Raw genomic sequence first — 18,257 nt, forward strand, 5'->3', positions numbered from 1 at the left:
CTGCTGGTAAGCCAAAACAATGGTGTCCACTATCCAGTGAGACAGCCTTTGCTTTGAGAGAGCCTTCCCTTTCAGCTTCCCACCATCACAGACAAGAGCTGGTCTGAGGTCCTGAAACAAAGCGTCCTGTCTACATATGCACGAAGGGCGCGTACTGGACAGAGCAATGCCAAGGCTGGGTCTGCCTCCTCCAAAGGCAGCGCTTGCAGGTTCACCACCTGGTCTCTGAACGGAGTGGTGGGAACCTTGGGCACATATCCAGGCCGGGGTCTCAGGATCACGTGAGAGTCAGCCGGCCCGAATTCCAGGCACGCTTCGTCAACCGAAAATGCCTGCAGGTCCCCTACCCTCTTGATGGAGGCCAATGCGGTCAGGAGCGCTGTCTTCATAGACAAGAACTTAACATCTACTGACCGCAAAGGCTCAAATGGGGCCCTCTGCAGAGCACTTAGAACTACTGAGAGGTCCCAAGAGGGTACAAGAGGAGCACGAGGGGGAAGTAGTCTCCTCGCACCCCTCAGGAACCTGATGACCAGGTCGTGCTACTTACCGTTTTCCCGTCCAAGAGGTCATGGTAGGCGGCAATAGCGGCCACATAACCCTTCAGGGTGGATGGAGACAGCCTTCGATCCAACCCTTCCTGGAGGAAAGAGAGCACAGACCCGATCGGGCACTTCCAGGGGTCTTCTTGGCGAGAAGAGCACCAATTGACGAAGAGGTTCCACTTCAACGCATAGGCCCGTCTCGTGGACTCGGCCCGAGCGGAAGTGATGGTAGCCACCACCGGAGGTGGTAGGGTACTCAAACCTGCCACGTCCTGTCCAGGAGCCACACGTGGAGGTTCCAAAGATCGGGACGCGGGTGCCACAGGGTGCCCAGTCTCTGAGAGAGTAGATCCTGTCTCAGAGGAATCGGCCAGGGAGGGGCTGTCGCAAGGAGAACTAGTTCTGGGAACCAGGTCCGGCCGTGCCAGTACGGGGCGACCAAGATGACCTGCTCCTTGTCCTCCCTGACCTTGCACAGAACACGTGCAAGAAGGCTCACTGGGGGAAACGCATACTTGCGTAGGCCCTGCGGCCAGCTGTGCGCCAGTGCGTCCGTGCCGAGCGTGCCCTCGGTCAGGGAAAAGTACAGGCTGCAATGGGACGAGTCGTGGGAGGCAGAACAGATCTACCTGTGCGTCCCCTAACTGATCCCGGATCAGCTGGACCGACTGGGGATGGAGTCTCCACTCCCCAGGGAAAGGCTGAACCCGTGAGAGCTCGTCGGCTGCACGGTTCAGGATCCCCGGGATATGGACAGCACGAAGGGACCTCAGGCGCTTCTGACTCCATAAGACGAGATGGCGGGCGAGTTGAGACATGCGGCGGGAGCGTAGACCGCCCTGGTGGTTGATGTACGCTACTACGGCCGTGTTGTCTGATCTGACTAGAACGTGTTGGCCCTTCACAACTCGAGGCAATTGATATGCAGGCGGCTCTGGCTCTCTGACCAAGAGCCGGCGGCTGCATGTCCATTGCACATGGCACCCCAACCCGTGGTGGACGCATCTGTTGACAAAACAACATGCCGGGAAACTCGTTCTAAGGGCACACCTGCCCGTAGAAAGCTGAGGTTCGACCACTGGGTGAGTGTCTGTCTGCAGGCCTGAGTCACTGGGACCCGGAGCGTGCCAGACTGCCATGCCCATCTCGGGACTCGATCGCGAAGCCAGTGCTGAAGCGGTCTCATATGAAGCAATCCGAGCGGCGTCACCACGGCTGCAGATGCCATATGCCCCAGGAGCCTCTGAAATAGTATCAGTGGAACCGCACTCTTGCTCTCTATCTGCCTGAGGCAAGTCAGCAGTGACTGCGCGCACATGGCGACCGAGTCGATCTCCATACCGAGAAAAGAGATCCTCTGCACTGGGCAGAGTTTGCTCTTCTCCCAGTTGACCCGAAGGCCCAAACGAGCTAAGTGGTGGAGAACCAGGTCTCTGTGTTCGCACACCCGGTCCCGAGAGTGGCCCAGTATGAGCCAGTCGTCAAGATAGTTCAGGATGCGAACCCCTTGTTGCCTGAGTGACGCAAGGGCTGCCTCGACAATCTTCGTGAAGACGCGAGGGGACAGAGCTAGCCCGAATGGTAGTACGGCATACTGATATGCCTGCCCTTCGAACGCAAACCGTAGGAACAGTCTGCGTCGCGGAAGGATGGACACATGGAAGTACGCGTCCTTCAGGTCGATCGCTGCAAACCAATCGCATGGACGAACGCATTCGAAAAGGCGTTTCGCAGTCAACATCCTGAACGGAAGCCTGTACAGGGATCGGTTCAGGACGCGAAGGTCCAGGATCGGTCGTAACCCACCGGATTTCTTTGGTACAATGAAGTAAGGGCTGTAGAAGCCGGACTTCATCTCGGCTGGAGGGACGAGCTCGACCGCACCCTTCACCAGTAGGGTCGCGATCTCCGCACGCATGACTGGGGCATTGGACCCCACCATGGTGTACCGGACACCCCGGAACGGGGAGGAGCTCGCGCGAACTGAATCGCATAGCCGAGCCAGATGGTCCGTGCGACCCAGCGGGACAGTCCCGGCAGCTGTAGCCACGCTCCCAGGGAGTGTACCAACGGGGTCACGCGGAGCACCGGCGTACCCTCGGTGGGGCAGCGAGGCAGCGTTACCGGCCCGGACTCGGGTGGCGTAGCAGCCCGGTGTCGGGGCGGCGGTAACAGCTGCGCCCTGACAGAGGAGACCAGGGAAGGACTCGCGTTCCACTGGGGTCTGCTCTGAGAGGGGGCTGGCGACAGAGAGGGACGAGAGCGGCGTGGCCCGGGGGCGGCGCACACTGCCGTCACCGGTCTCTGGGTGCTCAGGGATGGGTAATCAGTTCTTTCTTGCAAAGGTTGCTGCTGACCCGTGGGCCAGCAGCTGGACAAAGGATTCTTTGGGGCGGACCTGCCACCGTCCCATGAAAGAACTGCCCATCCCAGAGCTGTCCGCGTCCAGAGCGCCGCTGGCCTTATTTTCAGCAGGCTGCGGGGCTGGCGCGGACTGGGACGGCTTCCTGCAGCGCGCCCTGTGGCGTGGCCAGGGTGAAGGCTGCTGCTGTGGCCACGCGGGAGGGGGTCGCAGGAAGTCGCCCTGGCGGCGAGGAGGCTGAGGCAACTGTGCCGGCGGCGCTTAGGTGCAGCAGCGGGCCGCCGGGGCAGATGGCCTCAGTCTGCCTCTGGGGACAGCCAAGAACTGTTGGGCGCAGTCCCTGACCGTGCCGCCGATAAGGCCGGCCTGGGATATGGGCGAGCTGAGGAGGCGGGCTCACTCAGCCGTCCCACATCGACCAAGTAAGGCCAGTTGTCTTTCCCGGACCACAGCTGTGGACAGCTCCTGACCCAGGGGGCGTGTGGTCACCTATGCCGCGCTGGGCGGGATCGGTGGCGGCACGCCTTTCTCAAGGCAGTGTTACCGGCCCGGACTCGGGTGGCATAGCGGCCCGGTGTCGAGGCACTGGTAACGACTGCGCCCTGACAGAGGAGACCAGGGAAGGACTCGCGTTCCACTGAGGTCTGCTCTGCGAGGGGGCTCGTAAGCCCTGGATCAGCTCTGTCCTTGTGCATACGCATCGGGGCGGCAGCTTACCCCATAGCACTGCTGGACTACGCCACCGAAGTAGACGAGCCAGCAGGCTTGGGAGGGCGCTTAGGATAGCCTCACCGCGTCAAGTCAAAGCACTCAGTGGACACCGTAGTGCGCAACAGAGCACCTGACTGATGGGGAGGAACCCCAGTGTACCCTTAGGCCGCGACCCCTCGAGGGCAGAGAAGGCGGAGGAGGCCACCAAACGGTCGCGGGAAGACCCGGAAATCTCCCGGACCGCGTGCACTCCTCATGCATCTCGGGAGCGAAATGGCATTGGGGGCGGGGCCCGCAGCTGTTGGGTGCCATGTCCAAAAACCAATCGCCCAACCGCGAGCACTCGTGACAGGGTGGAGATGCACACCAGCCTGAGGCTCGCGGCTGCCTGAGATAACATGGCTGTCAACTCTAGGTCAGATTCTACAGTGCTACCACACCCGGAGGCGGAGCATAGCCGAATCGTCATCCCCAAAGGACTCTAGCCCACCTTGAGATGCGGCAATCGACCTCTCGCCGCTATCTGGAGTATGAACGAAACGAACGGGGCGTCAGCAGACGGTCCCGCTGCTTCAGTCCAACACTCACTGGAAGCGATGTACAAGAGGGCGGGAGTGGCCCGAGGAATGATCGTCGGGGGTTCTTAATACCACAGCACCGCCCTCAGGTCACCCTGGCCACCAGCCAAAGTACCACCTCTCTCGGAGATGGTAGATCGGGGTGTGGCAGAGGGGACTCTCTCTCTTTACAGAGATCATTGAGTCTCGACCACAACATCGCGATGGTCATGTTCCCACAGAGGGAACACAGCACATCCACAAACACTGTCCGAACGTGCTGGGCCCAAACACGTCGAGCAGTGAATGCATCCCAAAGACAGCAACAGATATCGACCGCACCCGGAAGTGCGCGGGCAACCCGTCTTGAAAAAGACGTGCCACACGCAAGCTCTTTTTGTGAGAGGAAGCTCTGCAGAGTGCCGAAGCGCCCAGGGAAAACACACACAGCTGTTGCAGATCACTGCACAGATCAGCAGGCAGGCAATGTGAGATCGCTGGAATGCGCCGTTACACCAACACCCTGGAGAACCGCTCGTCTCTAAGACTGAAGAGAGGACTTCAGAATTCAGGCTTGCCGGAGTGAAGAGATGCTCTTGGCTCCGAAGCAGAAACATAATGCGATTCATGCCAGCTACTTCCTTATATACCCAGGTGGGTAGGCGGAGTTACGCATGCAAATTTCGCATGCCCATGGCATTGGCACTGCCATTGGGCGCTTTCTAAGATCTCGAAGATGATTGGCTTCTAGGCGAAACCCCCCATTCGTCAGTCACTGACGTTACGTCGGAGTGACTGAACGAAAGGGAACTACAGTTTTAAAATCTTTTCATACTTAAATGGCCATATTAATGGTGGTCTTTTCATACTCAAATAGCCATAATAATGATGGTCTTTTCACTCTCAAATGGACATATTCATGCGCTAAGTATGGCCGTTTGAGGTGATGAGTATGGGCATTGCGTGAGTTTTAAATGTGTACTTAACATTTCCATAGGATGAGTATGTGACTGAAGAGGAGGAAAGCCTTGCTAAGAAGCAGAGTGAAGCAATAACAATTAGTTAATGAACTAATAAAATAATAAAACAAAGATTAAATTAAGATGCTAACAATATATATATATATATTCATCAAAATTTCCATCGCATGAACACAGTTGGTTACGGCTTAAGTGTAAGTAAACAGGTGGGTAATAACTGGATATGTGTCACAAATATTACATCCATGCATTCAGCAGCCCAATTAAATACCTGTCTGTCATTAATATTAATCAAACGACTACAGATGTTAAATAAATGTATACATATAAAATAAATATGTATTAGTATCTGAAATTTTATTTTATTTTTAATAACTATTGTTTTTGTAATTTGCTTAGGGTATATATATATATATATATATATATATATATATATATATATATATATATATATATATATATATATATATATATATATATATATATATATATATCCTAACTAAAATAATTCATAGCCTGTCATATTACCTTTCTCATATTAGCCTATTATATTCTATTATAATCTATTATATTGCCCACCCCTTGCCCACCTGCACATCCCAGCTGATATACAAGATTTGGGGGGTCATTCTGCATTTGAAAGTTTGAAAGGGTTTTGAAGGGGTTAGAGGTGAAGCACTGATTGACTGATAGACAACTACTGTGTAAGTGTTTGTAACTTTTCTCATTTTTGATTGTTTGTTCATTTGTTGTTGGATAAGTGTGTCTGTGTGGTGCAGTGGTGTGTATTAGTAGTTTTGGTGTATTGTGGTGGTGTGTGTGGGAGTTAGCATTTGTTGAGTTAGCATTTGTTTGGTCTTTGCCACGTTGGGAGTCAGTTTGTTGGGGGCGTGGCCAGCGAGGTATTAAAAGCCTCGTGTGTTTGTTAGCAGCTGGTTAGAGGTGAAGCACTGATTGACTGATAGACAACTACTGTGTAAGTGTTTGTAACTTTTCTCATTTTTGATTGTTTGTTCATTTGTTGTTGGATAAGTGTGTCTGTGTGGTGCAGTGGTGTGTATTAGTAGTTTTGGTGTATTGTGGTGGTGTGTGTGGGAGTTAGCATTTGTTGAGTTAGCATTTGTTTGGTCTTTGCCACGTTGGGAGTCAGTTTGTTGGGGGCGTGGCCAGCGAGGTATTAAAAGCCTCGTGTGTTTGTTAGCAGCTGGTTAGAGGTGAAGCACTGATTGACTGATAGACAACTACTGTGTAAGTGTTTGTAACTTTTCTCATTTTTGATTGTTTGTTCATTTGTTGTTGGATAAGTGTGTCTGTGTGGTGCAGTGGTGTGTATTAGTAGTTTTGGTGTATTGTGGTGGTGTGTGTGGGAGTTAGCATTTGTTGAGTTAGCATTTGTTTGGTCTTTGCCACGTTGGGAGTCAGTTTGTTGGGGGCGTTCCCAGCTGCTTTCAATAACGATACTCAAGTGAGTATAAATAGCGTGATAGTCCGCGGCAGCGGAAGCGGCAGTGTGAAGCCCTCCTTGTGTGAAGACCGAGTGTAAAGACTTCAACTCTTCCCTGTACAACTCCTCTCGAGCAAGGACCTCGACAAGCCACTTGAGTATCATCTTCCTTTCATTATTTGTGTTCGGCTCTTTTCTAATTCCGATCTGGCCTTTTCTCTAATCTGTATTCACCATGTGCTTCCAAATCTCAACTATAACTACTAGCACTCGTAATTCACGCGCTGTACGCATGAGACGCCGCAATCCTAATTGCGCTATATCCTAACATCCTCTGCTACTTTACTCTCTATTCCAATTGGTCTCTGGAATTGCCAGTCGGCTGTAAACAAAGCAGACTTCATTTCATCTATTGGGACTCATTCTCAGCTCAGCCTCATGGCCCTAACTGAGACCTGGATCAAACCAGAGGACACTGCCACTCCTGCAGCCCTTTCAACCAATTTAACTTTTTCACACACTCCTCGGCCTATTGGGAGGGGTGGGGGTACTGGTTTGCTTATCTCAAATGATTGGAAATTTGATCCATTACCATCTCTACCGGCCAGTTCATTTGAATCGCACTCAATCACTGTTACTCACCCTGTTAAAATCCATGTGGTAGTGGTCTATCGTCCTCCAGGTCACCTCGGTAATTTTGTGGAGGAGTTGGATGTGTTACTTTCTAGCTTCCCTGAGGATGGCACTCCACTGATTCTGCTTGGTGACTTCAACATCCATCTTGATAAACACCTAGCTGCAGACTTCAGCACTCTACTGACTTCATTTGACCTTAAGTTAGTATCTACTACGGCTACTCACAGATCAGGTAACCAATTAGACCTTGTATACACACGCAACTGCTCCACGGACAACACTTTAGTTACTCCATTACACACCTCAGACCACTTTCTCATCACTCTTAACCTCATACTGACTCCTGATACAACACGCACTCCAACACAGATCACCTTTCGGCGTAATCTACGCTCCCTCTCTCCCTCTCGCCTATCCACTATGGTATCATCTTCACTCCCTCCACCTGCTCAGTTCTCAGCACTGGACACTAACAGTGCTACCAACACTCTTTGCTCCACTCTAACATCCTCCTTAGACAGTTTTTGCCCCCTCTCATCCAGACCAGCCCGCCCCACCCCATCTGCCCCCTGGCTGTCTGATGTTCTCCGTGAACATCGCTCTGGACTCAGGGCGGCAGAGAGGAAATGGCGGAAATCTAAAAACTATACTGACCTTACCTTGTATCAGTCACTTCTCTATTCTTTCTCTACAAATGTCTCCACTGCTAAAACAACATACTACCACAACAAAATCAACAAATGCTCTGACTCTCGCAAACTCTTTAAAACATTCTCCTCTCTCCTTTGTCCTCCTCCTCCCCCTCCTTCATCAACTCTTACAGCTGATGACTTTGCATCATTTTTTACAAACAAAACATCCCTCATCAGCAAACAGTTCTCCTCATCACAAACTGACAAGCACATCTCAACAACTAACACGAACACGCTTCCATCCTTCTCTCCGCTCTCCGAGGCAGATATTTCTAAACTCATCCTTTCCAATCACCCTACTACCTGTCCACTTGATCCTATACCCACTCACCTCCTTCAGGCCATTTCTTCTTCAATCACTCCTGCACTCACTCACATTGTCAACACTTCTCTTCATACGGGAACCTTTCCCACAGCATTTAAGCAGGCTCGGGTAACCCCACTGCTTAAGAAACCCTCTCTGAATCCAGCACTTTTAGAAAACTACCGACCGGTATCCCTTCTGCCTTTCATTGCAAAGACCCTTGAGCGAGTTGTGTTCAATCAACTCTCTATGTTTCTTGAAAGGGACAACCTCCTAGACAACAACCAATCCGGCTTCAAAAGCGGCCATTCGACTGAGACTGCCTTGCTCTCGGTAACTGAGGCACTGAGACTGGCAAAAGCAGCTTCCAAATCCTCAGTGCTCATTCTGCTGGATCTGTCTGCTGCTTTTGACACAGTTAACCACCAGATCCTCCTGTCAACACTTAAGACGATGGGTATCTCAGGAACTGCCCTCCAGTGGTTCAGGTCTTACCTCTCTGGTAGGTCCTACAGGGTGTCATGGAGAGGTGTAGTGTCTAAGTCACATCATCTAGCTACTGGGGTTCCCCAGGGCTCAGTCCTTGGACCACTTCTCTTCTCCATCTACATGTCATCATTAGGTTCCGTCATTCAGAAACATGGCTTTTCCTATCACTGCTATGCTGATGACACTCAACTCTACTTCTCATTTCAACCAGATGATCCTACAGTCAGTGTTCGTATCGCTGCCTGTCTGACAGACATTTCTGACTGGATGAAAGAGCATCATCTTAAACTCAATCTTGCAAAGACAGAATTACTTGTTTTCTCAACCAACCCAGCACTTCATCAAAATTTCTCCATTCAGCTTGGTTCATCGACCATAACTCCATCAAGGACAGCCAGGAACCTTGGAGTTGTGATTGATGACCAGTTAAACTTCACTGACCACATTACTGCAACAGCCCGGTCCTGCAGATTTGCTTTATACAACATTAGAAAGATTAGACCCTTCCTATCAGAACAGGCTGCACAACTCCTGGTTCAAGCTCTTGTTCTCTCCAGACTGGATTATTGTAATGCTCTTCTGGCTGGGCTTCCAGCATGCACTATCAAACCCTTGCAGCTGATCCAGAATGCAGCGGCGAGAGTGGTCTTTAATGAGCCGAAGAGAACGCATGTTACGCCTCTCTTCATCAAACTGCACTGGTTGCCAATGGCTGCTCGCATCAAATTCAAGGCTCTAGTTCTCGCCTACAAAACAACCACTGGTTCTGCACCATTATACCTAAACTCAATTGTTCAGACTTACACACCCTCCAGAAGCTTGCGTTCTGCGAATGAGCGGCGCCTCGTGGTTCCTTCCCAAAGAGGCATGAAATCGCTCTCACGGACATTTTCCTGGACCGTTCCCACCTGGTGGAATGACCTGCCGATCTCAATTCGTGCTGCCGAGTCTGTAGCCATTTTTAAAAAACATCTTAAGACACATCTTTTCCAATTGCACTTTTCCTATTGCACTTGACCAATACAGAATAGCACTTACTGATCAAATATACGTCTCTCATCCGGATTTGTGCCTTCAGGCGGGTATGTTACATAGTTATCATAGCTACCAAAACCCAGTGTTCTGTATTTTGCGTACGTGAGTTTTTGCTGTCGATGGCTATTGCTGCGCGTTTAGCTAGAATGCCATACAAAACCAACCCATTGGGCCACTGAATCCGCATTAACGACAACAGTTGGGGCATCAGCCTTAGTCCTAATGGGTTGTTATCTTAGCTATCCAAATCCAGTGTTCTGTATTTTCCGTACGTGAGTATTTGTTGTAGCTGGCTATAAAAAAAAAAAAAAAAAAAAAAAAAATTGTGTACTCTGCTAATTAATTGAGATTTCTTACAGCTCTTACAGGTTGTTGGCTTTGTTTGTTTCGTTGCTTCTATTGCTCTACCCTTTTTTTGTAAGTCGCTTTGGATAAAAGCGTCTGCTAAATGATTAAATGTAAATGTAAATGTTTTAAATCTTCTAAATAAAGTAAAATGAAGTAATCAAAATCAAGTAATTTACGCATGCCAAAGTCAACTTTAAACATATACAATGTAATTTCCAAACAGCAAAATTGTGGCCAGTGAAAATGCTGAGTGGCTAGTAACTTTGGAAAACCACTAACCACAGTGGCCGGTGAGCAAAAAAGTTAATGTCAACCCCTGTATTTATGTGTATATATATGTATATATGTATATGTGTATGTATATATATATATATATATATATATATATATATATATATATATATATATATATATATATATATATATAATGTATATATATATATATATATATATATATATATATATATATATATATATATATATATATATATATATATACATACACACACACACACACACACACACACACACATACATATATATATATATATATATATATATATATATATATATAATATATATATATATATATATATATATATATATATATATATATATATATATATATATATATATAATGTAGTGCCGTTAAAATTAATTTGCGTTAACACGTTAATTTTGACAGGCAATGATATATGATATATAAAGTTTGCTGATGTATGACGCCGCTTATTAGCAGGAGACCGCAATGATTGGTAAAAGTTGCGGTGATTGGTCAAAATTGCGAGTCGCACTGAATTCACGGGGACTGATTGCAAATGACACACAATAAATAATCTAGAATACTTTCATCAAATATATAAATTCAAGCTTAAGTTTAAGATTTTACAATTAGGCTATACTGAGCCTGATCTATCTAAGAGATTTTCTTAGAAGGAAGTTAATACCTTTTAGAAAAATGTCACATGGGTTAAAACTCCTGCTACCCTGATTTGCATTTGTATAGCTCACAGCATGTTCATTTACATGTTAAAGCCTCGCCTGGAGTTAAGGGAAGGGGGGTCTTGGGGGGGACAACTGCCAAGCAAGGCCCACGTCAATTTCTGACAATTCACGGCAGTTTTCGGTGTCGCCTGCAAACTGCCGTGTGCAGTCGTAAACCTGATCTTCCACGACAATCTACAGTGCCGCTTACTGACGAAAATCCCACTTTTCATGCAGTGACGATTTTTAAACCTTCTTCATCATTAATCAAAGCTATTATTCTAAATGTAGTCTGTCAGGAAGGAAAAAAACAGGGGCAGTGTCTCTTCAAAAGAACTGAAAGAGACATTGCATAATATTACAAAAATAAAATAAAATAAATGCATATAAAATATTATAAAAAATAGTGATTTTTATACTTTTTAAACTTAAAGTAACACTGTCCAACAGCGACACCTGCAGGTCAAGTTACAGCGGGTATCCTGAGCCCATTTAATTTTAACAGACCAGTCAAATTTGCGCTATGATTGGATTTTGGAGAATGTAGAGTGGCATGGGAACGTAATGATGTGCCATTAATCAATCTATGTTCTATAACATGTAAAATGGGAACATGAACAGAGTATTAGAAAAGCAACTCAGGTAAAAACCTTAATCAGAACATTGTCTTATTCAGAATAAGGTCAATAATTAGATTACTGCTCTCCATGTAAACGTAGTCACTGAAGTGTGTGTCGAGTTTTAAAGCTATTTCAAGCATGCTAAGAGTCTCAAAAACACCCAACAAGATTATTAAACTTTCATACATTGCCATGACAACATTATTTAAAATATCAGCAATCCATTCACATATGTCTATATCTGCCATGTTTTGACAATATACTGATGAAGTTTGAAGTAAATCGGGTGAAAATAAGACGGTGATTTAAGACATTTTTGAAAGCAAAACATTTCTTGCTGCCAGTTGCTGGTGCTATAACTTTGACTCACAAAAGTCATATCCATGTGATCAGCCTCTTACAACGAACACACAGCTAAAGTTTCATCCAAATCTGTCAATGTATGCAGAAGATACAACACACTTCCAGTTTCCCTTTTCTTCACAATGGGTTCCCGCTCTCTATACGCACGTGCAGTGTGAAGCTGTAACCAAAGCCATAACCCTTACTCCCTCCATCACCTGTTTGTTTGTTTGTTTGTTTGTTTGTTTGTTTGTTTTTGTTACAACTCAAGGTTGCACATTCTGGGAGGGGGCCTTATGTCATAAACTTATCTTATATGTCTTATATGACATAAGATAACTTCTATGTTATTTGCCCTTAATTTAAGTTACAGTCTTTTTAGTTCTCATTTGTTCAGGGCATGCTTACGTATTGTGATTGGTTTCATATGCTTATCTTGGTTGTATCTCTTTTGGATGGATTATTCAAAACGTTACACCTGATCTTAATCTTCATTGTGTTTGCCTAGAAACTGTTGGTGACACATTTGATGTGGCAAAGGAGCCACTGCCTCCTTATATAAAAGATGGGAAAGTAATCCACAATACAAAAATATAACAATGCAATATGTGTATACATAGATATTTGTAGGACAAAAAAATATATATTTAAAATAACTATAACTTAAAATATTTAAACTGTAAATTAATAATTGGATAGATGCCTAGAGACATCCTATATGGACATTAATAACATCTTAAATTTAAACATTATGTATTTGCAGCTACATAAAAATAGCATAACATAGATATGTTGGTCTAGTTTATTTTCTTTTGTTCACTCTTTTATAAATATATTTTTTTATTATTTATCCCTGCCCCCTCAAATAAACATTTGTGAATCTAATCATCCTAACATTACATCGTAGATAGTATATAATATCTAGAATGTGTCTACATTAATGTTAAAATGAATGTCCTTGCAGTACTGCGGATCAATACAGAGCTGCCATGTTGCTCAGCGGTGCAGGAGATGCTTTGGGTTTCAGAAATCAGCTGTGGGAATACAACCAATCTGGTCCTGCCATCCACCAGGTCAGACATATAACAATTGTACTGTTAAGAAATCTGTGCTAATGAGATACAGTTACAGTTAATACAGTTAATTTAGTAATTAATTTTATGTGCATATTTAGTTGAAAATGTATCATCTAGACACTTGGAATAGATCAGTATTATAATTTATAGAATAAAGTAAGACCTAATATAACACACTTTAAATGTCCCTTATAAAGAACCACAATTGATCCTTATTTTTGTCCCACTTTGTGTTGTGTTCTGTTGTAAATAAAGGCAAATAAATATAACAAAAAATATTTTAATCTTTTTACATTCTTTGTTCTTGTTACCTCACAGTCATTCATCTGATAGGGCCATTATAATTAGGGGAGTGTCTTTGTCTTTTTCAGGTGTGAAACATAAATATTCATGATTGGTTTCATATTCATGATCCAAACTTTCACACTCATGCTGCTCACATATTATTGTAGCAGAGTTTGTGTTGAATACAGTGTAATCAGACTTTAGCCATGAAAATTTTACAAGTAACAGAAATAAGCACAAATGTCAGGCATGTCAAAACACTCCCAGGGCCCAGAAAACAGCTTAGGGTTCAGAGGGTTAATATGTCCACACTTAGCAAAAAACTGGATTTTTGTCTCATACATGCATGATGTAGGATTATTCCTCACTGTGTCTCAAAATTATGTAAAGTACATTAATCTCACTGAACCGTCTCGGTTACGTATGTAACCCTAGTTCCCTGAGGGAACGAGACGCTGCGTCGAAACGCTGTGAGAACGCTTCTGCGTGAATGCGTTGTGAAGCGCGTGTAGAACCAATCCATTGGGAGATCGATCGATCGTCGGCGTGATGACGTCATCGACCGGAAACTATAAAGCGTCCGCGAACACAAACAGGAACTGGCTTCTGGAAAAGCCTGAAGTAAGTGATCACGGGCATGCCGGGAGTATGGCCGGGCGACGCAGCGCCTCGTTCCCTCAGGGAACTAGGGTTACATACGTAACCGAGAATTTCCCTATCTGGGAACTCGGACCAGAGGAGACGGCTGTCCGACCGCTTCATAAGCAAGTGAAATGGCCTCGACCACCCACTTGCTCATTCTCTGCTTAGACACGGGAGCCCCCTTTTTCGGGGCTCCAAAACAGACAAAAAGCTGATCAGATTTCCTCAACAGGGCAGCTCTGTGGACATATGCGTCTAACGCCCTAACCGGGCACAGCAGATTTAGTTTTTCCTGGACTGACATCATAAATGGAGGAGGACAGAACCCAGATAGCAAGCGGATGTGGGCCACTTCAGGCAATGATGCGGCACTGCAGGCCTTCTTATGGCCCGGATAAAATGTATGTGAGCCTGATGTGGCCCACAAGTAAAATGGCAAATATGGCCCAAATATTTTAAATCACATGTGGGCCTTTTTAGGCAAAGATGCGGCACTCATGGCAATGTGTAATCTGAATATGAGCCTAAAGTGGCCCATATGATAATTAATGAATATGGCCCAAATATCACAAACCAAATGTGGGCCACCTATGGGAAAAATCTGGCAAAACCGACAATGACTAATCTGGGTGTAAACCAAATATGGCCCGCATATGTTGCAGCAAATGTGGCCCAGTTATGTTATAACATATCTGGGCCAGTTTTGGCACATATGAGGGACAGTAATCACTGGCAAATCTGAATTAGAACCTAAAGTGGCCCACACTTGGCAAAGAAAATAAGGCCCGAATACTTTACATCAAATTTGGGCCACATTTGGCAAATATATGGCAAAGTCAGCACTGGCTAACCAGGGTGTGAGCCTAAACTGGCCCACACATAGTGCAGCAAATAAGGCCCAATTATGTTAAAACATATCTGGGCCATTTTTGGCAAAGGTGAGGGACAGTAATCACTGGCGAATCTGAATATGAACCTAAAGTGGGCCACACATGGAATTTGCAAATATGGCCTGGATACATTATACAAAATTTGGGCCACATTTGGCAAATGTATGGCAAAGTCAGCACTGGCTAACCAGGGTGTAAACCTAAACTGGCCCACATATAATGCAGCAAATGCGGCCCAATTAAGTAAAAAACACCTGGCCCAGTTTTGGCAAAGATGAGGGACATTGATCACTGACGAATCTGAATGTGAACCTATTGTGGCCCACACATGGCAGAGCAAATATGGGCCGAATACATCACAGCAAATTTGGGCCACATTTGGAAAATATATGGCAAAGTCAGCACTGGCTAACCAGGGAGTGAACCTAAACTGGCCCACATTAATTGCAGCAAATGAGGCCCAATTATGTTAAAACATATCTGGGCCAGTTTTGGCAAAGGTGAGGGACAGTAATCACGAACAAATCTGAATGTGAACCTAAGGTGGCCCACACATGGTATAGCAAATATGGCCCGAATACATTACATCAAATTTGGGCCACATTTGGCAAATATATGGCAAAGCCAGCACTGGCTAACCAGGGTGTACACCTAAACTGGCCCACATTGAGTGCAGCAGATGAGGCCTGATTATGGTAAAACCTATCTGGGCCAGTTTTGGCAAAGGTGAGGGATAGTAATAACTTTCAAATCTGAATGTGAACCTAAAGTGGGCCACATATGGCATAGCAAATATGGCTCGAACACATTACACCAAATTTGGGCCACATTTGGCAAATTTATGGCAAAGTCAGCACTGGCCAACCAGGGTGTGAACCTAAACTGGCCCACATATAATGCAACAAATGTGGACCAGTTTTCTTAAAAAATATCTGGGCCAGTTTTGGCAAAGATGAGGGACAGTAATCACTAACCAATCTGAATGTGAACCTAAAGTGGCCCACACATGGCATAGCAAATATGGCCTGAATACATTTCATCAAATTTGGGCCACATTTGGCAAATATATGGCAACGTCAACACTGGCTAACCAGAATGTGAGCCTAAACTGGCCCACACATAATGCAGCAAATGTGGCCCAGTTTTCTTAAAAACATATCTAGGCCAGTTTTGGCAAAGGTGAGGGATAGAAATCACTCCCAAATCTGAATATGAACCTAAAGTGGGCCACACATGGCATAGCAAATATGGGCCGAATACATTACACCAAATTTGGGCCACATTTGGCAAAAGTACAGCAAAGTCAGCACTGGCTAACCAGGATGTGAGCCTAATCTGGCCCACATATAATGCAGCAAATGTGGCCCAGTTTTCTTAAAAACATATCTGGGCCAGTTTTGGAGAAGGTGAGGGACAGTAATCACTAACAAATCTGAATGTGAACCTATGGTGGCCCAGACATGGCATAGCAAATATGGGCCGAATACATTACACCAAATTTGGGCCAGATTTGGAAAATATATGGCAAAGTCAACACTGGCTAACCAGGGTGTAAACCTAAACTGGCCCACATTAAGTGCTGCAAATGTGGCCCAATTATGTTAAAACATATCTGGGCCAATTTTGGCAAAGGTGAGGGACAGTAATTACTGGTGAATCTGAATTTGAACCTAAAGTGGCCCAGACATGGCATAGCAAATATGGCCCGAATACATTACACCAAATTTGGGCCACATTTGGAAAATATATGGCAAAGTCAACACTGGCCAACCAGGGCTTGAACCTAAACTGGCCCACATTAAGTGCTGCAAATGTGGCCCAATTATGTTAAAACATATCTGGGCCAGTTTTGGCAAAGGTGAGGGATAGAAATCACTCGCAAATCTGAATTTGAACCTAAAGTGGCCCAGACATGGCATAGCAAATATGGCCCGAATACATTACACCCAATTTGGGCCACATTTGGAAAATATATGGCAAAGTCAACACTGGCCAACCAGGGCTTGAACCTAAACTGGCCCACATTAAGTGCTGCAAATGTGGCCCAATTATGTTAAAACATATCTGGGCCAGTTTTGGCAAAGGTGAGGGATAGTAATCACTCGCAAATCTGAATATGAACCTAAAGTGGGCCACACATGGCATAGCAAATATGGCCCGAATACATTACATCAAATTTGGGCCACATTTGGCAAAAGTACAGCAAAGTCAGCACTGGCTAACCAGGATGTGAGCCTAAACTGGCCCACATTAAGTGCTGCAAATGTGGCCCAATTATGTTAAAACATATCTGGGCCAGTTTTGGCAAAGGTGAGGGATAGTAATCACTCGCAAATCTGAATATGAACCTAAAGTGGGCCACACATGGCATAGCAAATATGGCCCGAATACATTACACCAAATTTGGGCCACATTTGGCAAAAGTACAGCAAAGTCAGCACTGGCTAACTAGGATATGAGCCTAAACTGGCCCACATATAATGCAGCAAATGTGGCCCAGTTTTCTTAAAAAAATATCTGGGCCAGTTTTGGCAAAGGTGAGGGATAGAAATCACTCGCAAATCTGAATATGAACCTAAAGCGGGCCACACATGGCATAGCAAATATGGCCTGAATACATTACAACAAATTTGGGCCACATTTGGCAAAAGTACAGCAAAGTCAGCACTGGCTAACCAGGATGTGAGCCTAAACTGGCCCACATATAATGCAGCAAATGTGGCCCAGTTTTCTTATAAACATATCTGGGCCAGTTTTGGAGAAGGTGAGGGACAGTAATCACTAACAAAGCTGAATGTGAACCTATGGTGGCCCTGACATGGCATAGCAAATATGGGCCGAATACATTACACCAAATTTGGGCCAGATTTGGAAAATATATGGCAAAGTCAACACTGGCTAACCAGGGTGTAAACCTAAACTGGCCCACATTAAGTGCTGCAAATGTGGCCCAATTATGTTAAAACATAACTGGGCCAGTTTTGGCAAAGGTGAGGGACAGTAATTAATGGTGAATCTGAATTTGAACCTATGGTGGCCCAGACATGGCATAGCAAATATGGCCCGAATACATAACACCAAATTTGGGCCACATTTGGAAAATATATGGCAAAGTCAACACTGGCCAACCAGGGCTTGAACCTAAACTGGCCCACATTAAGTGCTGCAAATGTGGCCCAATTATGTTAAAACATATCTGGGCCAGTTTTGGCAAAGGTGAGGGATAGAAATCACTCGCAAATCTGAATATGAACCTAAAGCGGGCCACACATGGCATAGCAAATATGGCCCGAATACATTACACCAAATTTGGGC

General features: G+C 45.6%; 1 protein-coding gene across 2 annotated transcripts in view; it reads left to right on the forward strand.

Moving 5' to 3' along the window:
* Positions 1-18,257, forward strand: part of adprh (ADP-ribosylarginine hydrolase) — a 217,370-nt gene that overhangs the window by 52,336 nt on the left and 146,777 nt on the right. For both annotated transcript variants that reach the window (XM_067430396.1, XM_067430397.1), the window contains exon 2: positions 13,014-13,122. In XM_067430396.1, the coding sequence (XP_067286497.1) occupies positions 13,014-13,122 (109 nt within the window). The remainder of the gene's footprint in view (positions 1-13,013; positions 13,123-18,257) is intronic.

The sequence above is a fragment of the Pseudorasbora parva genome, chromosome 21, assembly GCF_024679245.1.
Source record: "Pseudorasbora parva isolate DD20220531a chromosome 21, ASM2467924v1, whole genome shotgun sequence".
Taxonomy (NCBI): Eukaryota; Metazoa; Chordata; class Actinopteri; order Cypriniformes; family Gobionidae; genus Pseudorasbora; species Pseudorasbora parva.